The sequence below is a fragment of the Leuciscus leuciscus genome, assembly GCF_965113295.1.
Source record: "Leuciscus leuciscus genome assembly, chromosome: 9".
NCBI classification, from domain to species: Eukaryota; Metazoa; Chordata; class Actinopteri; order Cypriniformes; family Leuciscidae; genus Leuciscus; species Leuciscus leuciscus.
Genome location: NC_138733.1, coordinates 8,059,889 through 8,087,480, shown reverse-complemented (window position 1 = coordinate 8,087,480; position 27,592 = coordinate 8,059,889). Strand labels below are relative to the sequence as shown.

The 27,592-nt window shown below is 38.1% G+C and overlaps 3 protein-coding genes and 1 long non-coding RNA gene across 6 annotated transcripts in view; 3 read left to right on the top strand and 1 right to left on the bottom strand.

The window, feature by feature from the left end:
• LOC309506328 (uncharacterized protein) overlaps positions 1-7,466 on the top strand; it is an 89,446-nt gene extending 81,980 nt beyond the window's left edge. For all 3 annotated transcript variants that reach the window (XM_082180180.1, XM_082180182.1, XM_082180181.1), the window contains 2 exons: positions 2,609-2,857; positions 4,455-7,466. In XM_082180180.1, coding sequence (XP_082036306.1) covers positions 2,773-2,857; positions 4,455-5,542 — 1,173 coding nt within the window. In that variant the 5' untranslated portion in view covers positions 2,609-2,772 and the 3' untranslated portion in view covers positions 5,543-7,466. The remainder of the gene's footprint in view (positions 1-2,608; positions 2,858-4,454) is intronic.
• LOC309506480 overlaps positions 1-27,592 on the bottom strand; it is a 352,573-nt gene that overhangs the window by 129,728 nt on the left and 195,253 nt on the right. Inside the window, exon 2 of the long non-coding RNA XR_014208791.1 lies at positions 3,869-4,076. This is a non-coding gene — a long non-coding RNA (uncharacterized lncRNA). The remainder of the gene's footprint in view (positions 1-3,868; positions 4,077-27,592) is intronic.
• LOC309506329 (uncharacterized protein) overlaps positions 1-27,592 on the top strand; it is a 44,379-nt gene that overhangs the window by 1,734 nt on the left and 15,053 nt on the right. The gene's annotated exons all lie outside the window — the stretch shown is intronic.
• On the top strand, positions 10,287-26,336 carry LOC309506306 (uncharacterized protein). The gene is made up of 3 exons (XM_082180112.1): positions 10,287-10,571; positions 20,441-20,666; positions 24,057-26,336. Exons 2-3 carry the CDS (start codon positions 20,582-20,584, stop codon positions 25,232-25,234), a joined length of 1,263 nt encoding a protein of 420 aa, XP_082036238.1. The 5' UTR covers positions 10,287-10,571; positions 20,441-20,581; the 3' UTR covers positions 25,235-26,336.

The following is a 27,592-nucleotide window of genomic DNA, read 5'->3' as shown; positions in this document are numbered from 1 at the left end:
TTTAAAATCCCCATAAATCATACTCCGGACTCTGGGTCGAAATGAACGACTGAGAGTTTCTGATTTGATATTATTTATCATTCCGTGAAATGAGATTGTCCTGACACTGAGAGTGAGCTCGTGAGGCTCCGCCCTCTGTGCTGGCAGCAGCAGCTCATTTGCATTTAAAGGGACACACACTAAAACGGTGCATTTTTCTCAGCCCCAAAAAGTGACATGCTGTAAAAAATAATCAGTTGGCTATTTTGAGCTAAAACTTCACATAGCCTACACACTCTGGGGACATCAAAGACTTATTTTACATCTTGTGAAAAGGGGCATAATAGGTGCCCTTTAATATCCTTTTAGATTCATATTAACAATCGTTTCTTATGGTATCTCCATTTTAAAGGCCCAATATGGTTCAATCCCAGAGATATGGAGATCTTAATGCGACTCCATGAGTTAATTGGTAAATTGTACACATTTTTAGTGGTCAAAAAACAAATATGGGTTAGTTTGTGTACAGCTGATACTTTTTTCTTTCAAAGAGGAATATTTGAACAACAAATAATGTTGAAACTAGAATGTTTTTTAGAAATTTTTTTTCTATCAACACAATTGCATAGAATATAGTGCATAGTACATAGATATTCTTTTTCCAAAGTTTACGTGCCTATAACTCTATTTTAACGATCTAAGCGCATGGTCTAAAGCACATGGTCTAAAGCGCATGGTCTAAAGCCCTATGCAAGTTAACATAGGGCATGTCCGAATCCACCTTTGCTAGTTTAACGATGGGAAAAATGATCTAAAAGGGTTGTCCCTATTCTCTTAATGAGTAATGGGTGTGTTTTGGGATTTATGTGCGTTAAACCAATCAGAGTCTTATCTCCCATTCCATTTAAATTCCAGTTGCGCTTGCATCATGGCTGATTCGCTATTTACATGAGGGAATTTGTTAGTGGAAAGACCGAAGCCGTCTCCAGAGCGCAAACTGAACTGCTCATGCGCGAGGTAAAAGTGAGCTAGCAGATCATCTACGGGACAAGCCGGATTCCACCATATCTTTATGTGCACAATAATAATCTTTTACATTGTAATCCTTTTATTTTAAATATTTGGCATGTTTGTGTGCTGCTGTGCATCCCTGTGTGTTTAATAAGCAGAGTGTACGTGTGTTGTGGACCCACCTATAGGCGCACATTACTAACGCGCTCTTTAAATTACAAAAAAATATATATTGCGCCATTGATTTTAGACCAGGTTTCTATTTCAGTTGCCTCAAAATGGCAATGTGCAACACTGCGCCAGAACACACCTCGTTTTCAGACCAGCAGCCCATGGGCGCACAAATGGGCGCAAATGCATTTGCTATTTAAACAACATGGCGCAGGACGTGAAAATGATAACTGTGTCGGACTGAAACTAGCAAAAAACACTCTCATCGCGCTTGGCACTGCATTGTGCCGGGTGTAAGATAGGGCCCTAAAAGTATTAAAGATATCTTAATATCCTTGGAGATTCTAATTCTTAATAAACTTTTCTTTTGGAATCTTAATTTTAAAGGCCCTATATGGTTCAATCCCAGAGATAACATGTAGTTACGATACTGCGTATTTGAACTCGTGGTTGCTTCAGAAGCTGTTAAAATGAACAAAAGCCCTTCTTCGAAATATCCCTGAAACTGATTAAAATATTAAAATATTCTTGTTAATGTCCCTCAAATTTACCATTTCAGTGGAATCGAAAAATCAGCACTCATTAAAATATGCGGCAATGAGTGTACGCAAAGCACTCATTGCTGCATATTTTAATGAGTGCTGATTTTTCTATTTTGTATTTTATATACAAATAATGTAGTGTATTCACAGACTAACATTCTAACATTCACACGTGTGTGTGTCTGTGTAGGAATAGAATGTTAGTCTGTGAATATAGCTACACTGACCAACTGCACGGTTAGCTAAGAGTGACTCGGGTACATCGGCAGCGTCAGCCCGTTTTGCTCCTTTCTTTTTTACTGCTCCACAAAGGCACCAATTTTTGAAGTATGGTGCAAAACTCCAGTTCAGACCCAATTTTGATAAAGAGGCGTTCGCCGGCCAAAGGAAACGCCAACGCTAGCGACATGCTAACCAGGTAGCCCCACCTCCTCTCCATGATCCATGGAAACACACACTCTTCTAAAGATAAAGGGAACGTAGCAGAATGTATCTCCCCCTTAATTGGTCCTCTCTTCCAAGCCTGATGTTGTATAGTTGGGAGGAGCACTGGAGGAGATAGAGAAAGTGAAAGTAAACAAAAAGGTGGAACAGAAAATATCTGTACTGCAACAGGCTACATGAAAAATGAGCAACTTAGAGCTGTTTTTTAAGGCACCATATTTATTTTTATTTATTTTTTATTTTTATTGTCTACATATTTTATTCACACACATATATTCATATGCACTTGAGATAAAACAAAAAACTAAGAAATGATCATGCATGTGAACTGGTCCCCAAAGAAGCTATCTAAAGCTTATACTCGGGGGCCATGACAAACAAGGAAAAAAGACAAATGAAAGATGTGTTTGCTGTTAAAGTAATCCAGTATAAATTCATTTACTTATCTTTGATTTTTCCAGATCTGGTCCTGTGGGCGTCAGTATCACACAGTGATCACAGTTCACACCTGCTGTGAAGCCCCTCACACAACAATTCACCAATAAATACTGGGCATATTCCCATCATCCTACAAGAGAAGGACAAACTCCAGGAGTAGCAGCTGAAATCTGTGTGACTGTTAAAGATGGAGTTTATTAAAGTGGAGATTGAAGACATGAGTGATCCAGAACCATCCAGAATAAAACATGAAGATAGTGAGGAACAAATAGGTTGGTGTCCATTCTTGATTCTTCATTGTTGACTGTTTTGGTGGCTGTGAAATAATAAGTATTATATGGATATAAAATGATAGAGAAATGCATCTGAATGATCATAACCAGTGGTGGACAAAGTACACAAATCACAAATATAGCATAGTATTTAAAAATAAGGAAAAATATAGCTGCAAGCAGCGGTGCAGGGCTGGAAGAACAAAAACAGCAGAAATAGAATGTACATGAAGAACAGAAAGGTTCAGATGTACATGTAGGATGAACTCAAAATTATCTGTAGTTCAAATGAGTACGAACATAGAATGAACAAAAATACACTTGTATTCTCCAGGGGCCGGTTGCACCAGCTGTGCCTAAGTTATAACTTAGCCTAGTTTTGACGTAAATGGACACTAAGTTACGACTTACGGACTTCTAAATATTTTTGCGTTGCCCCATTAAACTTATTTGAAGCGTAACTCTACGTATAAACTAAATATTTACGGCAGTCTCCGATCAGGAGTAACGGATGGAATAAAATATCAGACAGACTGAACTGCATCAATAAGCTCTTCTTTTACCTGACAGACTTCAATTCTTTAGACATATATGATTACGCTGCCATTTACATTCGCTTACATTTTAAGAGAGAGAACATTATGTGAAAAGATTACTTTGTTAGCGGCTATCTTTAACACGAACCCCTAAACAGCGCGCCGCTGTGTGCATCGGTCCATGTTGTGCAAGTCAAATATCAGTCATAATCAATAAACGTAATTTTTTATGTTTTTTTGTATCAATATTTATTTATTGATCCTTATTCATTACATTTCAAATACAGTTTCCGAATGTTATTTACATATAAAAACACTTATGCTATCCATGATCAAGTATCGTATTTAATGGAAACTTATTTTTACCGTTAGTAACATGAGGCAAAAGAATGAAGGATAAACTGAAAGTCACAGCATTTCAACACAACATCTGCTCACGTATTTGAAGGCTGCTATTGGATCATCGAGGCTAAACGTTATATTATGCGACTACGCATTACTTTACGGAGAGCTTACGACCTACTAGCTACGTTCTGCCTTACGAACAAATGGTGCAACGGAATAAAGTTCAGAGTTAGTTACAAACTAGCTAGTACTTACTAAGCCTCTAGTGTGGACTTTACGTTCCAATTTAAGAAAGAACTTACGAACGGCTGGTGCAACCCTACCCAGGATTTCTAATTCTGGAGAAAGAAAGATTAGTACAATGCTTACCTGGGTAATAAAGGAATTGAAAAGGCACAACATCACACACAATTTTATAAAATTCGATATTCGATGACCGATTTAACATAATATCATATCTAGAAAATAAAAATACTCTAGTAAAGTACAAATACTTGACAAATTTACTTACAGTAAGTACTGTAATGAAGTAAAATACTTTTTTGCTCTCCACCACTGATCATAATCAAGTTTTAATTGTATTAACAAGTGAATCACAAATCTGATCTTTGCACATCAAAGATACTTTATATTGAGAGGTGTCTTCTTTTCTGCAAAGTGATTTTGAGTTTTAACCTCATTGAACTGATTCTAACTGCTTAATACATTTGTTTTAGACAAGATGAAAGTGAAGGAGCAAAGATCGAATCTAGATGACATCAAGAAACACTGTGACTTCAAACCTCAAGGAACAAAAGCCAAAAAGCTGCACACCTGCTCTCAGTGTGGAAGGAGTTTTTCTCAAGCATCAACTCTCAGTGTTCATCTGCTCCATCACTCTGGAGAAAAACCATTTAACTGTGACCAGTGTGGGAAAGATTTTAAGTCATCATCAAAACTAAAACAACACCTGAAAGTTCATTCAGATGAGAGGCCTTATGTGTGTTCTCTCTGTGGAAAGAATTTTTTAAGGCTAGACAATTTTAAACATCACCAGAAAACACATAATGAAGTGAGAGATCATGTGTGTTGTGACTGTGGGAAGAGCTTTACGACATTTACCCAAGTGAAACGGCACCAAAGAATTCATACAGGAGAAAACCACTGTACTCAGTGTGGAAAGAGTTTCACAAATAAAGGAGACCTTAACAAACATACAAGAATTCACACTGGAGAGAAACCGTATACATGCACTCATTGTGTAAAGAGTTTCACAAATAAAGGAGACCTTAACAAACATACAAGAATTCACACTGGAGAGAAACCGTATACATGCACTCAGTGTGGAAAGAGTTTTTCTCGAGCATCAACTCTCAGAAATCATCTGCGCATTCACTCTGGAGAAAAACCATTCAACTGTGATCAGTGTGGTAAAGATTTTAATTCGTCATCAAATCTAAAACAACACCTGAAAGTTCATTCAGATGAGAAGCCTTATGTGTGTTCTCTCTGTGGAAAGAGTTTTTTAAGGCTGGACAATTGTAAACATCATCAGAAAACACATGATGAAGTGAGAGATCATGTGTGTCTGGACTGTGGGAAGAGCTTTACTAGAGATGACAATTTGAAACTGCACCAAAGAATTCATACTGGAGAAAAACCTTACAAGTGCTCATATTGTGACAAGAGTTTCAGTCATTCTGGAAACCTGAAATCACATGAGCGACTTCATACTGGAGAGAAGCCGTATCACTGTACTCAATGTGAGAAGAGTTTTAAACATTTATCAAGCCTTTACAATCATAAGAAAAAATGTTGCACATGAGCAACAATCGTTTTCATGGCAAATACTTTACAAGTAAACTGTGAGATAAAAAAAGTGAAAAGCTTGGGAAACTAGAAAGGCTTGAGATCAACAACTCTTACAGTGTAAATAAAATAATTTTATTTCTGTCAGGATTTATTGTTTATTTTATTGTGTGCTAAATATGTCTTTATTGAAATGGATATATTCATGTTATTTTCTTACTTACTAAATGTGCTAAATTGTCTTCTTATAGTACATATGTGACCCTGGACCACAAAACCAGTCACAAGGGTACATTTTTTTAAATTGATAAAGGAGCTTTCCATTGATGTATGGTTTGTTAGGATAGGACAATGTTTGGCAGAGATACAACCATTTAGAAATCTGGAAACTGAGGGTGCAAAAAAATCGAAACATGGAGAAAATCGCCTTTAAAGTTCTACATTCATGTTCACATTTGTGCTGCATTCACAAAAATATTTTTTTATATATATTTACGGTAGGAAATTTACAAAAATATCTTCATGGAACATGATCTTTACTTAATATCCTAATGATTTTTGCCATAAAAGAAAAATCGATAATTTTGACCCATACAATGTATTGTTGGCTATTGCCAAAAATATACCCGTGCGACATGTGACTGGTTTTGTGGTCCAGGGTCACATATAAGAAATATAAACAGAAACAACATCTTGTCTTGAAAGATCTATTTAAATGAACACAGATAATGAGTTATATAATTTTAACAACATGAATGAGTTTAAAAAAAAAAAAAAAAAGAATTCTAAGAAGAATTCTAGACTGACTCTGTCCAGTAGGGCTCCATATTTACCCATTTGCATTTGTTTTATTTGTTCATTTATATGCCAGTTAGAAATGAATAGCCACATTTCCACTGTCAGTCCTGTGCGAGAGAGGACTATTAACAGATATCAATTGAGTTTCATATAAGTTTCATATTCATTTTTTAAGCATGTTTATAAAAAGCTAATTGAACTAAGGCCTGGTTTAATCTAAGCCCTGTCTTTGAAACTTTTTTTTTTTAATTATATTTATATGATGTAGTAGGATTAATACAAGAAAGTGTGTGGTTGTCCCAAATATGAGCATGATCGCAAGTGTGAAATGTAAATGTAAAAATGTGAAACAGTTCCATAAACAAGTTATTTATGGGTAACTTTAATCTTAGACAAAATGTCTGTCAACGTAAAGAGATTTTCTTTTATATTTATGACATTTGTTTAAACAACTTCAGGTAACTACGGAAGTCATATGTATCTGGACTCCATCAGCAGTTTTCATTGGCCATGGACCGCCCAGAGGCCGCCTGACTGACATGAAAATGTAAAGAAAATGGCTGAATCCGAAGCCGCCTGACTGACAAATAAAGCAACTAATCACAGTTTGTTTTGTACATCGCCATGTTTAAGGGCCTGAAAATGTAAAGACGATGTCTTACAATAACAGACGGCATGTAAAGTGTCTATGCCGTGAAGCCCGAGGTACCAAGAATCATCACCAACTTTCTTGATCTTTTTACATATCGAGATTACGGTTAAACATTATAGAGCTCCAGAGTTTGTGCTGTGTTTCCTTGTTTATTATTAGACTGTAATATTATGTTGGCAGAGTGTCTTTCACAGACTCTCTTTCAGCCTGTTGACACCAATAAACATGTGCTTAATGTGCCACTTTACAGAAGATCTCAGACTGTCACACACACTGGTTGGACTTAGTTTTCAGTTTGCTCCTTTTCCCTGAGTTCGTTTGTTGTCATGGTTGTTGATTTGATTGTCATTCTGTTCATCTGTGCGCACCTCTTTATCATCAGTATTTCACTCTTTAGTTGGTCAGGTATTGTCTACGTTATGTGTGTGTATAGCTCTCTCTGTTTTGGATATATGCCTTTGGATTAATAAAAGACTGATGTTTCTCTTCATCATCTTGTTCGTGTTGATCATCTACACAGTGCTATGACAGTACATGTCATAATACCCGACCAACAAAGTGATTGCTGCGTGTTTTTATTTTCTTTTTCCCTGTTTTACACCATGGACATTCCCGCTGTTAAACTGCTGTGCCTTGAACAGGGAAATAGCTCCCTCAAGGAACATTTAACAAATTATTTGGATCTCGCCCATCAAACGACCTTCCCGGACGACTGCCTGTGCTCGTTCCTGCTCGCCGGTCTCAACCGCACCACACAGGCGCAGTTGTCCGGGGAGGTGCCTCGAGGGAGCTTCGCCGCGTTTGTGGAGTGGGTGCTGGTTTGCTGCGTATCTCCATTCACTGTCGAGGACACCACCAGTGTCCCTCCCAACCCAGTGCGCAGCCCAGTACCACCCCGCTGCAAGGAACGACTGTTAGTGCCCATCGCAGACGGGGAGAACACTTGCCCGCGATGTCGGAGCCCATGCCAGAAGGAGCGATTGAGCCTGACATCATACCTGAGCCTGAGGAGACCCCGTCTGACCAGGTGTGTGAGGCGACCTACTCATCCATCGCCACCTCAGCCTCCTCTCAGTGGTGCAGCTACCCCTCGGACCCCCTGGGAGCCATCACCGCCTGGATGTCCGAAGCCCGTGGCTCCGCCTCCTGCCTCTCAGGGCTTCGCTCCACCTCGACCCGTCACCCTGGCTCCTGCGTCTACACTCCTTTCTCCCTCGACTCCAGCAGGGACCATCGGCCATTTGGCCTCGCCTGGCTCCCTCGGTACGTAGGCTCTACCTGGCATCATTGGTCATTTGGCCTCGCTGGGCTCCCTCAGTTCGTAGGTTCCATCTGGGTCAGAAATCGCCATGCCTCCACTGCAGACTTGCGGGCCATTTGCGACTGTCCGGCCCTCCACCCCTTCGGCTCTGGCAAGCTCCACCCTCCCTCAGGCTCTGTCTCCACCCTCGATTGCTCCAGCTCTGCTTTCCAGATCCCCACTTCCACCTCGGGTGGTCGCCGCTGCGGATCCGACGTGGACGCTTAGGTTTTCGTTCTCTTTCCACTCCATCGGCTGTCCGTCTGTGCGGTGGGCTTCACCTCCATCAACATCGTCGCCTCCAGCCGTCCCCAAGGTGACGTTGCACTTCCTTACACCATGTCTCCTCCCTCCTTCGCCACCGCCATGGAGTGTATTCCTGGCTGTGGCCTGGGTCTCCATCCACACACCCCTGTTCAAGGCCATCCCCTGGTTATTTCCACCACCTGCTCCACCCTGGACTCTCTGTTCGTTCATCCCTCTCCTGGATTTCCGCCCTCCACCAAAACCTCCTCTATCCATCTGTCGGTGCGAGGTCGCACCTTTCCAGGGGGCGTACTGTCTCACACACACTGGCTGGACTTAGTTTTCAGTTTGCTCCTTTTTCCTGAGTTTCCTGAGTATATGCCTTTGGATTAAAGACTTGCGTTTCTCTTCATCAACTTGTTCATGTTGATCATCTACACATCGCTGTGACACAGACATCACCATAATGAACGAGGTGAAAACTGGGAACTTTTAGAAACAAAGGAGCTTTACAGCAGTTCAGTTAAACATGATGGCTGTGTTATTTCTTTCATAATTTGGACAAGAACTGAACAAAAATCTTATTTTACATGCAGTTAAAATTTTAATAATCCATATTCGTGACAGAGAATATATTTTCACTTAATTTAAATGTACCTAAAGTAATTCAGTATAAATTATGTAACTTTTTGATTTTTCCAGATCTGGTCCTGTGGGCATCCGAGAAATCCTTTATTTTAACCAGTGTTATGGAGCGTGTCCTTGCGTCACCTGTCACTGACGTCATATCCGCTCTACCCTGGATTTCCAGATTGACTTTCATAAAAACCATGGAAACAACAAAGACGCTTTAATGTATTATGTGTTTAATTAGACAGGTGAGCCAAACTAATTGTTATATAGCTCAACGCGGTTAGTCTTATTGTTAAATTTGCTGGTTTTCTTTATTTACCATGACTCAAAGACAACACTGTTTTGTCAGGTGGCTAACATAGCATGATCAGAGAGAGCTTTCTCCATCATACATTCTAAAATGTATTGCTTGTCATTTAAGCAAACATCATTTAGTCATCCAGCTTTTATTAATATGATATTCTAATATCGATCTAACTTACTGCATTTGCTCCCATGGCTCTTGGTCCTGCCTGCTTCATACCATCATGACGATAATAAAACTTTAATACACTCCACTTCCTTTTAATTTTCAACATATTTTCAACAGTCATCAAGCTTGTATACACTGGTCACAGACACAATGTACCTTTAATTTCCTCAAGCTTATTGCTTAAAACCTCCCACTGTCATAGTGTTTGCAGCCCATTTCAAGTTTGATTTTGACGTGACACCAAGCGGTGATATCTAAGTGGTCGAGTTGTTTACTTTTTAAGTAGTCTGTCCAATAACGCCATCATTGTCTTCATTCAGGCAGATGAGAACGCACACGAAAACAAAAGGCAGGATTAATTGCACAAACTTATCATATCTGATATAATATCCAATCATAGCACAATGGAGGCATTGTCTCCTCTCATGTGACTTTTGACATGTACAGCAGAAAAAAACAATACTTTAACTGTAATCGAGTAAAGGTATATATATATATATATATATATATATATATATATATATATATATATATATATATATATATATATATATATATATATCCATATATTTATAATTATTGTGTATTATTAATTATGATTTGATTAGTTTGATTAGTGTATTTGCTTCATAACAGTGCGGGGATTTACTGAATGCGGCTCCTTTAAGAAATATGACACCGCGCACACTAAGCATGCGCAGAAGAGGATGCGCGAGAGCCCTCTATTTGTTTTATTTCGTCTCTCTTTTTTCTTTTTGTTGTTTCCTTTGACGTTATGCAATAGTCGATTACATTATGATCCCCTGTAAGTGTATGTTATTGTTATGTTAATATTCTTGTTGAAACTTTCTCCAGTTGAAGCTGAAAGTGACGCTGTTAACGATCGTGAATGAAGGAAAAATGTGGAATATTTTCTTTGGATGTCGTATATTTCCAGTCTGCAGGTCAGAGATGTTATATTTATAATGTAAGGATTGAGATTTGTGTTGTCTAAATGTACATTGTACGTAGTGGAACGTACAGAGAATTAAGTCATTCATTTGATCAGCCTCTTTTCAGTCTGTTGTTAGATTTCTGTTTAACTCGTATATTATTTTAAGAATTTAACCTGTGACTTGTTTCATCCTTATTAAATCTGGATTCCCATAAAAATGAACAACCTTCCCATAGAGCTGTTTAAAATGCTACTAATATATAACCATATCAATGCTCTATATTTTCAAAATCAAACACATGCATGCATTTAATTTAAGAAATGTAGCCTAACTACTAAAGTTTTTTTTAGGATACACTCAGTAACCTTGAATTTGGCAAATCTGGGATCATCTGAACTTCAAAGTTGCACATATTCTCTCCGAGTGGAAAGAGTTTCACATGAAGATCTCAATAATCATCTGCACCATCACTCTTGAGAAAAGCCATTCAACTGTGATCAGTGTGGTACATTTTTTATTTTTATTATCAAATCTAAAAGGTCACCTGAAAACATACTGACATGAAAAACCATGTGTGTGAATGTTAGCTGTTTTACTGCAGCCAAACAACTGAAACAGCACCAAAACATTCATTAAAAAAAAAAACGTACACGTGCTCATATTGTAACAAAGGTTTCTCTGCACTGAAATCACATGAGCGACTTCATACTGGAGAGAAGCCAGACCTCCAAAAACGTATGGATTATCATATGTTTACTTTAAATATCTTTAGAGAGAAATTTTTTGTTGTATTTTACCCAAAATTGAGCGATATACTCGACACTGGAGGGCGCCCTCATGCAGAAACTCCACAAGTGAGACCCATACTAAACTTTTGACATTCCAGGAAATCCCTAATATGTACCAACTAAGACATCCAGCTATTGCTTTAGCTAAATAAAAAATAAAAAATGCTGATAGAGATGTTCTGACTGAATAAATATGAAGAGAATTAACACACCATTTTGTGACAGTATTATTATTTATCTGTGTACTTCAAGCAATCTTGGTTATTTTGGTAAGGATAATGTATATTTTTAATGCAATGCTAATCGACATAGCCTTTATCACTGTATAGAATACTATAAAATAATATGATTTCTAGCTCATTCTGTGATAAGAAGCCACATCATTTCAAAGAAGGAAGTTGTTTCAATCACTCGACTGGCGCTATAACGTAATATTGGAGTAAAATACGCTGTTATTCTCATAAATGTATTTTGAAGATGTGCTAAGCTAAAAACGGTTAGCATTTTAGTCTCTTCTAAATTAAATCGCATAGCATGGTCTTAAAAATGTTCCATGAATCTCAGAATTGTATCATTGATTCTTCCTCAGTCTTAAGTCGACTCTCAGTCCCAAAGCCTTGCAAAAAATAAAAATGAAAATAAATAATCATTGCAAATTGGGTGCGCGACAGGTATACACCTGCCACAGAGATTTATATAATCATCCCAGATATCTAAATAAAACCCACCCGTTACATACAAAAAGGATGTATGGAAAGGAAAACAAAACTACATAAGAAATGATATGCAACTTTCTTTGTCTTTTTATGAAGTACAGGTAATTCTGTGTCAACTCAACCAGAGGTCCCTGGCTAAATTATTTAATTTTTCTTCTGGTGATGGACATACATAAATAAAGAAGGCGGCTACAATTTTAAATGTCATGGATGTATATTTACTGAGTAATTTGCTATTTTGTAGAGGGGTGTCAAAATGATTTTTGTTGTTTGTTTTTTTCTGAGATTTGGAGCAAAATTACAGTGGTGCAAAAATGACTGATGGTCATCAGCAAGATGGCAGCATCATTATTTAATTTTTTACAGAGAGACTGGCAGGTCTAATGGTAAAATCTGTTGACTTTAGCAATCTTTGTTGGATTATTTGACAACAGTGACAGTTCAAAAAAAGGAAAAAGTACTTTTTGTGTTTTGTCATTTTGATCCCCCTCTACAAAACAGTGAATTACACAGTAAATATACACCCATCTCATTTAATATTTTGTAGAGGTCTGCACGGGCTTTAAACTGAAGCCCGAACCCGGCCCGTACCCGCGATCATTTAACCCGACCCGACAATTACATTTACATGTTAAGCCTGAACCCGACCCGAACCCGAGGTCCACTCTGTTTCTCACAACAAATACCATTTTTGCAATATGTTGTATTTAATGATTGCTTGAAACGGTAAACAAATACATGTAGGCGCAGCGGCCCTATAAGCACAGCAGTAAGAGAAAAACGTACCAATCACGTAACTTTGCTGTGGTCGAACAGGTGTAACAGTCACACATTTCTCTGGAACTCAAACTTTAAACTTTAAAAAGTTCACGCAGTGTTGCAAAACTATTTACACAAATATATCCTTCTCAGTATGAGTTATGAAGTAAGAGAACGGCGTCGACAGTTGATGGTTTCAGCGCCGTCCTCTGATTGAAAGTTAGTCCAGCTGCACTGAAGTTTCTCTCGCTGCTGCTGCTACTTGCAGGGATGCTGAGGATACTACGGGCCAGTTTTGACAGTAAGGGGAATATATATATATATATATTTGAGAGAGAGAGCCTGTGTGTCTGTGTAGCCAATGTACATTGCACATCTGCGCACGCATGTAACGTTACTTTCTCTCTCTCGCGTGCCGGTCACCACAACACAGCAAGCAGGCAAAGCACACGGCACGCAAACTATATAGCCATAGGTGTCATTTACACTGGGGACGCTGGGGACATGTCCCCACCACATTTTGAAATGGCTGATTTTGTCCCCACCACTTTTTGAAAGCATTTGGTTAAAATGTTCTGAAAAATCAAGCGAACCAAGAAATGTTAAAGGTTTTTGCACAAAATAAAACATGCAATGCAGTTTAGATACAGAAAGAAACAATGTACATTGTCCAAAAAAAGTAACTTAAACAAAATAAACTATTACTGAATCTAAAATGACCCAAAAACATGCATGCGCCGATCAGTAACTTGAACAAATTCTTGACAGTTTCTTCTTGTCCAAGTTATACATTCTCTCTCTGTGAACATGACAAACAGCCACACTGAATCGGGTTTGTGACATTGAAGAGTGCAGCCAGGTCTTCAGGTCTTCGTCATGCACTGACCGTTCTAATCATCACACAGGTGTGATCATACGCTCCAGGGACCAGCCTAGACTGATCACACCAGTGTGATCGTACGTGCGAAAGGGTTAAATGTTTACCTAGCTATGTTACTGCTTTTTTCTACAATTGATTATCCTGTGCAGTGTTGCCATATTGGGCGGGTTTCCGTCCAATTGACCCTTCGCAAAACCACACCCCGAACTTTGGCTACTGACCAATGTCAGTCTTATAGTGAACTCTACGTTTAGCTAGCTACACAGAGGCTGCGTGGTCTGTAAACAACATAAGCCGGTTCTCGGCCCTCAAGCGGGAAGTTAGCTAACGTTAGTTAGAAATTCCATGGGACTACCGCTCCTTTCCAGCTTCATGGATTTGCGCTCTGGCCTGAGCAGGAATGGATGGACATGATGCACTACGTTCAAACCTCGAAGTGTTGGGGAGGAGGTTTCATTTATCCATGTATTAGCCGGCTAACATCGTTAGTTCTTCTTGAAGTTTTAACATTTTTCAACTTTAAGAGAAGATGTTGATCCAACAGTACAGGTACACTGTAAAAACTAAAGGAGCCTCAAATATCCTGTCGGATACTCAAGGAACTTCAAAATGTAATTTAAGTGCCTCAAAGCTCTTTCTCCTATAGTAGGGTTACTGGAGGAGCACTGACATTCTTTGAGGTTCTTGCTGGAACTTATGGGATCCTTTAAGTACTTTGTATTTAGTTCAGAGGTTCTGGAGTCACCTTTTCATTACCATGAGACCTCGAAGTGCTTTGGGGGAAAATAGAGGAACTTGAATGTGATAAAAGGGTTATTGGAAGATCTTTTAACATTTAAGTGGTTCCTGGAAGATCTCTTATGTTAAAGCCAGCATCTGGAGGAACCCAATGGTTCTGTGAGGCCAGAATGAGAATATTATTATCCTATTATTATTATTATAGGCTACTTAAGTTTGATTCAGTATAGCCTGCATACCCAGGTGAAAAAAGACGTACTATTAAAAATGTACTTGAGTGTGTTTTTAGTAGGCCTACAATACAAATATACTTAATGCATTTTTAATACATTTAACAGTAGCCTACGTCTTTTTCACCTGGGTAGCTTACATTTATTTAGTATCTATAGGCCTATTTTGTTGATTAATTTAAACCTTAAACAACAACACTAAATTATAATAATATTAATAAGAAGAATTCATTAATTATTATTGAATAAATAATAGTAATAAAATAATTATTTTTACCTACTTCTTCATAAATTATTATTTGAAGAAGAAGAACTAGGAGGAGAAAAGTTTTATTATGTCACGAAACTGCTGCTATTCCTCTGCTGTCATCGCTTCAGTGATCCTCGCGCTGCTCGCGCGCATCAAAGCTCAGCTGATCGACGTCATCGGGTAACGGCTCCGTCCTCTCATCAAAGCTTCCGCCGTTTGTTCGGCTCTCCGTTACAAGGTTTGTAAACTCGCCAAATAAATATACAGAGTCAACTCACTATATATTCAAACACACATATATATATAAACTAAATTGATTATACATTACTACTTTTTTACAGTGTTTACCACTCGTTTATTGCACAGTATCTGGTATGAAGGTTTTAGCCGCGATGCTAACTACGTTGATCTAACGTAACGTTAAGTTAATAAACAAATGGAAATTATTGACTTATTGTCTTAGATTGATTTAGTCATTCAATTCAACATATTCTGTAAAACTGTGTCTTCAAATTGCTGAGATAGCCTAACTAATGTAGCTGATTCCTGCTGTCGTCATTGGCGTTTGTTATGAATAACAAAAGCAGGTTATTAATATAGTTTGGTCTGTTTTTGTTTAGCCTAACTTTACTTACTACAGGTGCCCTCATTCTCTCAAATACCATTTTAAAGCCATTTACTGGTCAATAAATATTATGTTGTGAATAATCAGCTTTGTTCTTTTGTTTCCCCAGAACAACCAGTACATTTCTAAAATAATCTGAACATTTCAGAGGCAACATTGTATTACAGTAAGTTACCTATACACCACATGCAAGTACTTTATTACTATGAACTTTCTCTGTGTGAAATTGTATTGTTTGACTGTGTACTTTTTTAATAAGTTATTCTCTGAAAATCTTCCCTCATGCTCTCAAATCTCATTCATGTTACTCAGAAAAATAATATCACAGGTTTGGAGCCAATAATGCTATGCATTTTTTATAGGCTATACCTTAATCATATGCATTTGAATATAAGACATTTGAACCCTGAATTATAACTTAAAGTTTAGTCTTTTTCGACAAAAAAAAGGAAAAAGCTATTATATGACTTCAGAAGACTTACAACACAACCCATAACACATGAGTTGTGAACTCATTGACTATTTTTAGGATCTTTTCTGGGACATTTTTGGAGCTTAACCATTTTTACATAAATTGTTGCATTGAATTGAACTAGACAAGTGTACATAAGAATAGTTTGAATGAATTACAAAAAAAATGAATGCTTGTGTTTCATGCAGTGATATTGAATGGTGACGGGTTGCATTATGCCTGAGATCTGCTTTCGGGAAATTATTTAATAACTTTAATAACCTTACTAACAGTAAATTTTGTACTTTGCAGGGATTTGCAGGGGTGGTGGTGGCGCAATGGATAAGACACATGCCTTTGGTGTGAGAGACCCGGGTTCGAATCCACTGTGAGACACCAATGTGTCCCTGAGCAAGACACTTAACCCCTAGTTGCTCCAGAGGCGTGCGACCTCTGACATATATATAGCAATTGTAAGTCGCTTCGGATATAAGCGTCAGCTAAATGAATAAATGTAAATGTAAATGTAAATCTCGGTAAGCTGAAATACAAGTTTGATCAAGAATAAAAATCCTCCTGTAGACCTGAAAATCACTGAAGTGCCTGGACCATCCACCAGAAAAGAGGAAAAGCAAACAGAAAATGAAGCTGATGCACCTTTTCACTTTTCTAACTCGTTAAGTACCTCACGTGTCCCTTGTGAAGATTTTATAATTGATTGCATTTTATGTTGCAGCGAGCAAAGGTGCATCACATTTGTGAATTTCGTGAAATTACACAGGCAAAAAGACAAAATTGCTGATCGTGTGGATTCTTATTGAAATGACTGAATTCACCAGTGAACATTCACAGAACAACAGATCATTTTACTGCACCTTAACTCTGTTAAAATGGAAAATGTTTTCTGCTTGTTGTGACATAAGGAATACTGTTTCCGGGTCGAAGCCTCTACTTCTACTTTATCTTGTTTCTAGATATTGAGAATACTCAACAACCATTTATGGGAACTGTTGATTCAAGTCACACATTTAAGCTTTTCAAAAGGCATAGTGTACATTACAGTCTCCAGTCTCACGGCATCCCAGACTTCAACATTTTATGATTCAAAATAGCTGAATAACTAACCATCTGAGATTTCGGAATAGAGATAAAGGTTAGGATCATAATTTTCAGGAATATTACAGCACAATGAGTGTATATTAGCACTGTTTGTTGTTTGTTTTTGGCATCTGATAGAGCTTTTGGACTTGGAAACAGTGACGTCAGACTTAACAAGCGGACTGAAACACATGTTTTAAAATTAAGTGAAGATGGACATTTTTAATTAGTCAAAATTGTAATTTTTTACATTGATTTATTACATGGAACATGTGTTTTCCATGCATTTTGATGAGATGTCTTTTCTTGTGTAGCCTATTGTATACACATGGTTGATTATTCATGTTACTTATGTATTATACTATTTTTTTTTGTGTGTGTATTCATTGATATTAATCTATTACTAGCTTTTTTTTTCAAGTGCATGGAAGTGTATGTATTAAAATGGATCTAAAATATGTAATAAACAATTCTTATTTTGTATTTGGTTCAGTTTGTTTATTATAATAGAAGTTAATGGTGGTAACCATAGTAACAACATGAAATTAATTTAATACAAATAAAATAAAATTGAAATTTGGTTCCTGGAGGCACCCACAGTGGTTCCACACAGTGCCTTATATAAGAGTTCCTCAGGAAACCTGTGTGGTTCCTCAGAGAACCGCCCCTTTTTAAAGGGTGCCTAGAGGATCTACAGACGGTTCCGCCGGTGTGGCAAAGTGAAGAACCCCAAAAGGTTCCTCCAGGCACCTTTTATTTTTACAGTGTAGGGGAGTTTTTATATAGCATATATTTGCACTGTGATTGCTTTTGTTAATTGTAGCCGATTAAGTAATTTACAGATCAATAAAAAAAACTGGCTTTGTGTGTGTGTGTGTGTGTGTGTGTGTGTGTGTGTGTGTGTGTGTGTGTGTGTGTGTGCGCGTGCGTGCGTGCGTGCGTGAGAGAGAGAGAGAGAGAGAGAGAGAGAGGGCCTGCGTGCCATCTTATAGTTTTAAAATAGTTTGGATTTTAGTGTGGGTTTTTTTTGTGGCATACATAATGACAGTATTTATCACGGCACTTTATATTGGTTAGGCTGCGATGTGCGATGGCAGAGGAGGATTTCACATTTTGTGGATTTGGTTCTCTAACTGCACTGCATTCTATGTTGGTTGCAAATCCCACATTGTTTTAATTTTATCTGGTGTTATTTGATGCAGATATGTTGCGTTGTATGCTTATGGTGTGTATTCTTTTACATATGTAATGAATTTCTTTGTAATCATTGACTTAACGCGCTGCTGTTTTCTACAGTATGGTGCTTTGGCACTGTTCGGTTGAGCTGGTGTTGCAGGGACTGTTACATGTGCAGTCGACATTGTTGAGTGTTTTATGCTGAGTATTTTCCTGTTGTTGACTGGCCTACGCTATGCCCATTTTTGATGCACCGTTATTCAATATTTTTCCTGTCCTGCTGTAATCTTTTTTCATCTGATCTTTTGTCCCCACCACTTTTCAAAACAAACTGACGCCCCTGTATATAGCCTATTTAGTTTTTCTTAGTTACAAACCCGTTTCACTTCATTAAACATTAACCCGAACCCGACCCGAAACATTTTCGGGACCCGTCGGGCTCGGGTCGGGTAGCAGACCTCTAATATTTTGGCCTTCATCATGATTTATATTGGCCTTTCTTTAGAAAAAAAAAAAATTAACAAAGTAAAAAATGTAGCCAGGGAAGTTTCTGAAATTTGTTTTATTTGACATGGAATGACCCTATAAGATTCACAAGTTTTAAATCACTAAGCAGCAAAATTTCAAACTTCAAAAGAGTAGAAAAAATCAGCACTCATTAAAATATGCAGCAATGAGTGCTGTGTGTGTGTGTGTGTGTGTGTGTGTGTGTGTGTGTGTGTGTGTGTGTGTGTGTGTGTGTGTGTGTGTGTGTGTGTGTGTGTGTGTGTAGGAATGGAATGTGTGTCTGTGAATATAGCGACACTGACCAAGTTGTCAGCACGTTTGGCTAAGATTGACTCGGGTACACCAAGCCACCAATTTTGGAAGTATGGTGGAAAATTACGTACGTAGCAGAATGTTTCTGGTCAGATGAACATGCCTCCCCAGTCTCTAAACCTCGCCCCTATATTCGTGTACTATTCCCCCTTAAATTGTCCTCTCTCCCAATCCAGGGCCCGTATTCATAAAGAATCTTAACGCAAAGAGTAGCTCCTAGTGACAAAATTCTAAGAAAATTCTTAGAAATGTGGGCGTTTACTCTTAAAATTAAAGAAAAAATCCTAGTAAAGAAAAAAGTAATTCAGAAAGCATCTTAACCCTTAAAAGAGGTCTTAAGCTCAAAATTGTTAGGAGCACGGACGAGGACTTTTAAGAGGCTTAAGAGTTTCTTTAGCAGAGGAGAAAATGGCAGAAAGACGAAGAGGGAGAAGAAATGTGTTGCAGACAATGAATAACAGTGAGTTAATAAGACGCTATAGATTAGATCGTGCAGGGATCATGTTTGTGACTGATCTTATTGGAGACACGCTAACATCTCTGATACAGCACAGCGCCAGAAATGAAAGTAATCACTACATTACGATATTTGGCAACTGGGAAAATTCCATGTTTGATACATTAAAACCAACATTCAAACCACCACTTAAATAGACATGCCAGCAATCAGTGTAATTGGAAAGAGTGGAACAATTTTTATCATTCTAAGCCAATCAAATACCTTATAGGAAATTAACAGCATGGTAAAAAAAAAAAAAAAAAGGATTTATATACACATATAAAAATGTGTGTGTGAGAACGGTCAAATAGGAAAAATTACGCATGTAATTTCAAAGTGAAGGCTTAGAATAGACCCTATACTTAAAATCACTTTTTTTTTTTTTTCTTCTTGGACAACCAACCAATCACAGTCTTCAAAAGATTGTGTCATACATAGCAACGGGGTCAACCCCGCCTCCTTACTAAGATGAAAGTTTTTGTCTTTTCCTTACTCAGAGTTGCTCTCAGATCGGTCCCGAATCGCTTTTAAGCTAAGACTCCTACGTAAAAGTTTTTAAGCTAAATTAAGAGTTTTCTTAGAGGATTCTTAGAATCTTTATGAATACGGGCCCTGATGTTGTATAGTTGGGAGGAGGAGATAGAGAAAGTTATAGTAAACAGAGGGGTGGAACAGAAAATATCTGTACTGCCACAGGCTACAAAAAAATTTGTAACCTAGAGCTGTTTTATATGCTACTAATATGTTACCATCAAATGCTCTATATTTGAACTAAATTAAAGGCACCATATGTGTTTGCTGTTAAAGTAATCCAGTATCAATTCAGTAACTTGTCTTTGATTTTTCCAGATCTGTCCAGTGATCACAGTTCACACCTGCAGTGAAGCCCCTCCCTCAACAATTGACCAATAAATTGTGGGAATTCACATCATCTTACAAGAGAAGGACAAACTCCAGGAATAGCAGCTGAAGTCTGTGTGACTGTTAAAGATGGAGTTTATTAAAGTGGAGATTGAAGACATGAGTGATCCAGAAACATCCAGAATAAAACAAGAAGATACTGAGGAACAAATAGGTTGGTGTCTATTCTTGATTCTTCATTGTTGACTGCTTTGGTGGCTGTGAAATAATAAGTAGTATATGGATGTAAAATGACAGAGAAATGCATCTGAATGATCATAACCAGTGGTGGACAAAGTACACAAATCAAGTACAGATACTCTATTAAAATATTACTCCAGTAAAAGTATAAAAGGGTTAGTTCACCCAAAGATGAAAATTCTGTCATTAATTACCCACCCTCATGTCATTCCAAACCCGTAAGACTTTCGTTCATCTTGGGAACACAAATGAAGATCTTTTTTATGAAATCTGAGCGATTTCTGTCACTCCATTGACAGCTACGCAACTACCACTTTGACGCTTCATATATATTTATCAATATACATTGATCTGCAAGTAAGAAAATCAACATTTTATTTTATTAACAAAACTTATCATACACTATCAAAACATTATATATATATATATATTAAAATATCAATTTAGCTTACTGATAGATGGGAGGGGGAGGGGTATAGCATAGTATTTAAAAATAAGGAAAAATAAAGCTGCAAGCAGCGATGCAGGGCTGGAAGCGCAATGCAGAGCCAGAAGAACAAAAACAGCAGAAATAGAATGTACATGATGAACAGAAAGGTTCAAATGTACATGTAGGATGAACTCAAAATGAACTCTAGTTCAGATGAGAATGAACACAGAATTAACAAAAATAAACTTATTTCTAATCCTGGAGGAAGAAAGATTAGTACAATGCTTACCCGGGTAATAAAGGAATTGAAATGGCACACACACGAAATATGAAACATTACACACAATTTTTATAGGGTTGTTGCGCACAGGACTTGAACCCATAGTCTCTGGGTCAGGGGCCTGTCACTCATCTCATTGCGCCACTCGGTAGACATGTGTTCACACAGATGTAGAACTTCCATAGTTCAAAAGAGAACCAACTCAAAATGAAGATTAAGTATATAAATGCACCGCATGTTATATTTAAATAAATTCAGATTAGATCATTCTCAGAAAGACTCAATGTCTGGAACAGAAGTAATTTTTACAAATAATCAATTAGCATGCTAAGCTAACCTAACACAAGACAAGACATCAGTTCTCATGGCCTGTAGGTGGCGCTGTTCCCAAATTTAGCATGGACTTGTGTTGTAAAAAAGTACTGACTTCAGTACCAAGTCGGTTCTGAAATGTAAAAAACGTGGCGCTTTGAGCGCTGCTGAGCGGAATCGTAAACACGTCTGATTGCCCATTGTGCTCACGCGCTCATCAAATATGTATGTGATTGGCTACCAGGATCAGCGCTTCAAAAACATGTTGTAAATATACATCAATGACGCTCTTCACCGAACGCTTACACAAATACACCGGACCGCTGATAGACGCCCCTGCTTGTGCGCTCCCGCTTTCAAAACAATTTCAAACACTTCCGTGTTTTCTGAAATGCTCCCGTGTATTGATCATTAAAGCCAATCACAGACATATCCGATGAGCGCGTGAACACAATGGCCAATCAGAGGTGTTTACGATTCCGCTCAACAGAGCTAAAAAAAAAGGGTCACATTTTTTAAATTTCAGTACCGGCTTGGTACTACAATTTGTACTTTTGACAACACTAGCATGGACTCTCAGATTATGGTTCCGATGAAGCGCACCAATTTTCGTTTTGCTTGATCAAAGTTTGGCCGAGATAGGCAAATTTTGAACTATGTTTTCAAAATTTATAAGCGTTTTTGAAAAAAACCTTAACCCTCGCGAACACTAGGTGGCAAGGTGTTCAAACTTCTCAGGTCCCTTCAGGACAAAAAAAAAAAAAAAATCAGATCTCATGACCTGTTGTTGGCACTGTTCCCAAATTTGACATGGACCCTCAGATCATTGTTCCGATAAAGCGTACCAATTTTCGTTTCAATTTATCAAAGTTTGGCCGAGATCCTGCCTCTGAACCCATTTTGGGTCAAGCTCGTTTAATTTCTATGCGTCTCAGTCCAAAGAACATGTATCTGATCAGATTTTGTAAAAAAGTTGACACATTTTGAAGGAGTAGCGAATAAACGGTATACTGTACTGTACCCATTTCAAAATGGGCAGAGTCTTAAGATGTTGAATGTGATCAGCATGAAGAGCGGATTCAGGTGAACTAAATAAAAAATTTCTAGAACAAAGGATTCTGAAGTTATAACTTTTAGAAAAGTGAATATTTGAACTTGTGGTGGCGCTATAGAGTTGGTCCTAGAGACTCCAAAATTGGTCAAATCACTAATAATTACCATCTCTACAATTGTGCCAAATTTGATCATTTTCTCATGTTCCGTTCATAGGGCTGCCATAGAGGAAGAAGAAAAAGTAGTTGAAAAAAATAATAGTGCGAAAAACTAATGGATACAATAGGGACAACAGCCCCTTCGGGTTAACAAAGAATATAAAAACAGATGTCACATAGGGCTAAATGCACAAGATTTTAAGAGGAGCAATATGCAAACATACTAGTTTTATATAATTTGGGGAAGATGCATGGGCATTAATTTCTGTTATTTTAATGTTATGTTTAGGGATGTTTTTTAACTAAAACCTATCCCGTTGAGACGGTGATGTGGACATTTCTGCATTCAAGCATTACAGTGGGCTGCCTTAAACAGCTCACCCCTTTTACAGCAGATTTTGTTCACAAACAACTGACAGTTGTGACCCTAATATGATTTTCATTTATAATAATCAATCCTAAAATTCGGAATTTGTACTTTACTTTTCGCCCCATCGGTCGTGCTTGTACTCAAGTCTAGAGGATCTCTCGGTTCTTGGCTAATTTTCAGTCAAACTTGTGAATTCAGTTAACTGGTGACTCGCTCTAAATGGATAATTCGGTAAGTTGTTGACTCGAGAACAGCTGCGATCGGTTCTGTCTAATACGCAAATGAATAGTTTGGTGTGATTTGCAAACTAATTTAACAGACTAATTTAAAGAATCAGCTTGTTCACGAATCGGACACCGCTGTCGCGTCTTGGAGCATGTGACGATTTCTTCAGTTCAAAGTAAGGAGGAACGAGATGTTTTTTAGGAATTGTAGTGGAGTAAAAAGTATGATATTATAAGTATGCTTAAGTATGCTTAAGAATGTAGTTAAGTAAAAGTTTCTTGAAATAAAAATACTCTAGTAAAGTTCAAATACTTGACAAATGTACTTAAGTACTGTAACAAAGTAAAAATACTTTGTTGCTGTCCACCACTGATCATAACCCAGTTTTAATCGTATTAACAAGTGAATCACAAAACTGATCTTTGCACATCAAAGATACTTTATACTGAGAGGTGTCTTCTTTTCTGCTAAGTGATTTTGATTTGAACATTTAACCTCATTGAACTGATTCTAACTGCTTAATACATTTATTTTAGACCAGATGAAAGTGAAGGAGCAAAGACCGAAACTAAATGACCTAAAGAAACACTGCAACTTCAAAATTCAAGGAAGAGAAGCCAAAAAGCTGCACTCCTGCTCTCAGTGTGGAAAGAGTTTCCAAAATAAAGCAAAGCTTAACAGACACATGAGAATTCATACTGGAGAGAAACCGTATACATGCCCTCAGTGTGGAAAGAGTTTCACACAAAAAGGAGACCTTAACAAACATATAAGAGTTCACACTGGAGAGAAACCATATACATGCACTCAGTGTGGAAGGAGTTTTTCTCAAGCATCAGGTCTCAGTGTTCATCGGCTCCGTCACTCTGGAGAAAAACCATTTAACTGTGACCAGTGTGGTAAAGATTTTATTTCATCATCAAATCTAAAACAACACCTGAAAGTTCATTCAAATGAGAGGCCTTATGTGTGTTCTTTTTGTGGAAAGAGTTTTTCACGACTGGACTGTTTTAAACAGCACCAGAAAATGCATGATGAAGTGCGAGATCATGTGTGTTGTGACTGTGGGAAGAGCTTTACTACAACTGGTCATCTGAATGAGCACCAAAGAATTCATACAGGAGAAAGGCCTTACCACTGTACTCAGTGTGGAAAGAGTTTCACAAATAAAGGAGACCTTAACAAACACACAAGAATTCACACTGGAGAGAAACCGTATACATGCACTCAGTGTGGAAAGAGTTTTTCTCGAGCATCAACTCTCAATAATCATCTGCACATTCACTCTGGAGAAAAACCATTCATCTGTGATCAGTGTGGTAAAGATTTTAATTCGTCATCAAGTCTAAAACAACACCAGAAAGTTCATTCAGATGAGAAGCCTTATGTGTGTTCTCTCTGTGGCAAGAGTTTTTTAAGGCTGGGCAGTTTTAAACATCACCAGAAAACACATGATGAAGTGAGAGATCATGTGTGTTGTGACTGTGGGAAGAGCTTTACTAGAGATGATCATCTGACACAGCACCAAAGAACTCATACTGGAGAAAGACCTTACAAGTGCTCATATTGTGACAAGAGTTTCACTCATTCTGGAAACCTGAAATCACACGAGCGACTTCATACTGGAGAGAAGCCGTACTACTGTACTCAGTGTGAGAACAGTTTCAAACATTTATCAAGCCTTCACAATCATAAGAAAACATGTTGCAAGTGAGCAACGATCATTTTCATGTCAAATACTTCAAGTAAACTGTGTGAGGAAAAAAAAGAAGTTTTTACTAAAAATGTATCTTGATAAATTTTGTGAATTTAGTGAAAAACCTGGAAATCTAGAAAGACTTGAGATTTGAAGCTTCACTAGTGAAGAGATGTTGTAGAGATGTTCACAAGTCTTTTATCTGGAGTCCGAGTCAAGTCTGAAGTCTTTATCACTGGAGTCCGAGTCAAGTCTGAAGTCTTCATCACTGGAGTCCGAGTCAAGTCTGAAATCTTCATCACTGGAGTCCGAGTCAAGTCTGAAATCTTCATCACTGGAGTCCGAGTCAAGTCTGAAGTCTTTATCACTGGAGTCTGAGTCAAGTCTGAAGTTTTTATCACTAGAGTTCGAGTCAAGTCTGAAGTTTTTATCACTAGAGTTCGAGTCAAGTCTAAAGTCTTTATCACTACAGTGCGAGTCAAGTCTGAAGTCTTCATCACTGGAGTCCGAGTCAAGTCTGAAGTCTTCATCACTGGAGTCCGAGTCAAGTCTGCAGTCTTTATCACTAGAGTGCGAGTCAAGTCTGAAGTCTTCATCACTGGAGTCCGAGTCAAGTCTGAAATCTTCATCACTGGAGTCCGAGTCAAGTCTGAAGTCTTTATCACTGGAGTCTGAGTCAAGTCTGAAGTTTTTATCACTAGAGTTCGAGTCAAGTCTGAAGTTTTTATCACTAGAGTTCGAGTCAAGTCTGAAGTCTTTGTCACTGGAGTCCTTTGTTCTTGTTTGAGTCGAGTCTCGAATCATTTCATGCCTTAAAAAAAAAAAAATTCTCATAATTTTAGGTTGGTGTATGTTCTTGATTCTTCAATAATTCTATGAATTAATAATCAGTATATGGATAATAAATAGGGCTGTGTCGAGATCTCGCGCCTCTAAAATGTGACGAGATTTCGCGTTAAGTGAAAAGCTGTCTCGCAATATCGACATTACGGAGCGTGAGGGTTAAATTAGCATAGAATATGCCACCGCTTGAAGGATTCGTTGCGCAACAGAGCCTGAAGGGGATCGCACACCGGACGCAAAGTGCAGTGCCGCATCACGCAGTGCCAAGTCTTTAAAATTCTAAAAAATTATTTTCTATGAGTGTACACAGACTGGCGACGCCATTCAGAGTCTGTCCGCGGCGCCCAGCTACGGCTCAGGACCTTGTTCAAAATCCTGCTGCTCCACAGAGCACCATTTAGATAGTTTTATATTTAATTTACATTATATTTGTCTCAAATCGTCGTTAATGTATACTGACTTCACCCTGTGCTGCAATATACATTTAGTTTTACATTTATTAACAGAAATCGTCTGCGTGGATGAAAATTGCTGATGTTATTGGATTTTCAGGTGAGATTCTCAATTCAATCAGTTAAAGGTGCACTGTGTAATTTTTAGCGGTATCTTGTGGTGAGGTTGTGAATTGCAACCAACAGAAGTTACAATGGCCGACAGGAAAAGATATCGTTGTCTGAGACAGCAGAGAATAGCCAGTTAAGCAATGAGGGTTCTTTACAAAGATAAATTAAGAAATTAGGTTTACTTAATTATTCAGTAAAACGATATGTTATTGCAAATATTATTGTGCTTGTTCATCTATAGCCCCTTTCACACAGCGTGTTGATCCCGGGAAATTGCAGTAAAATTGCTAGAGTGCCTTCTGTGTGAACGCAAACACGTCCCGGGATTGATGCCGAGATCGATGCCGGGATGGGGACCTAGTAACATTGCTGGGTTCAGTCCCAGAACGCGCCCTGTGTGAACAAAAGCCAGGACCCATGCCGTAAGGGGTGTGTCATAGTAATGACGCACGCGACTCTGTTGCTCTTAGAAGAAAGTTTGTGTTCGTCATCAACAAAGAAAGAATGAAAAAATGTCTGCAAACTGGAATGAAGCAGAGACCAGGGAGCTCCTTACTATCCGCGCTGAAGCTGAGATCGTTCGCCAGCTATGTGGAACGGTACGCGATGCGTTAGTGTACATGTTTTCGCCGCTTACGTTACACGTCACATCCTGACGTCACGTGTCTTTACGGGATGTGTGTGAACGCATTTACAGATTCCGGAAAATCACTGGCAGTGTGAATGAACCAAAAATCTCTGTGTGAAAGGGGCTATTGTGTCAGTGTTTTATTCGCTGACTTTAGCTAGCTTCTTTGCGCGAAGAACAATTGACGAAATGCGTTTGTCCGTTTAGGGCTACTGTAGAAACATGTCGCCGCATTTCAAAGGGGACCCGCGGTGTATGTAGATAGAAATGGCTCGCGCTAAGGTAATAAAAACATAACGGTTCATTAAGTAAGGTCTTTATACACCAAAAAAGTGAAAGTTA

Excerpts from the sequence above, each read along its gene's own strand:
- LOC309506306 (XM_082180112.1), top strand. The coding sequence starts at position 20,582 with ATGGAGTTTATTAAAGTGGAGATTGAAGACATGAGTGATCCAGAAACA. Across the intron at positions 20,667-24,056 it reads AGATACTGAGGAACAAATAG|ACCAGATGAAAGTGAAGGAG; the intron begins GTTGGTGTCTAT and ends CATTTATTTTAG.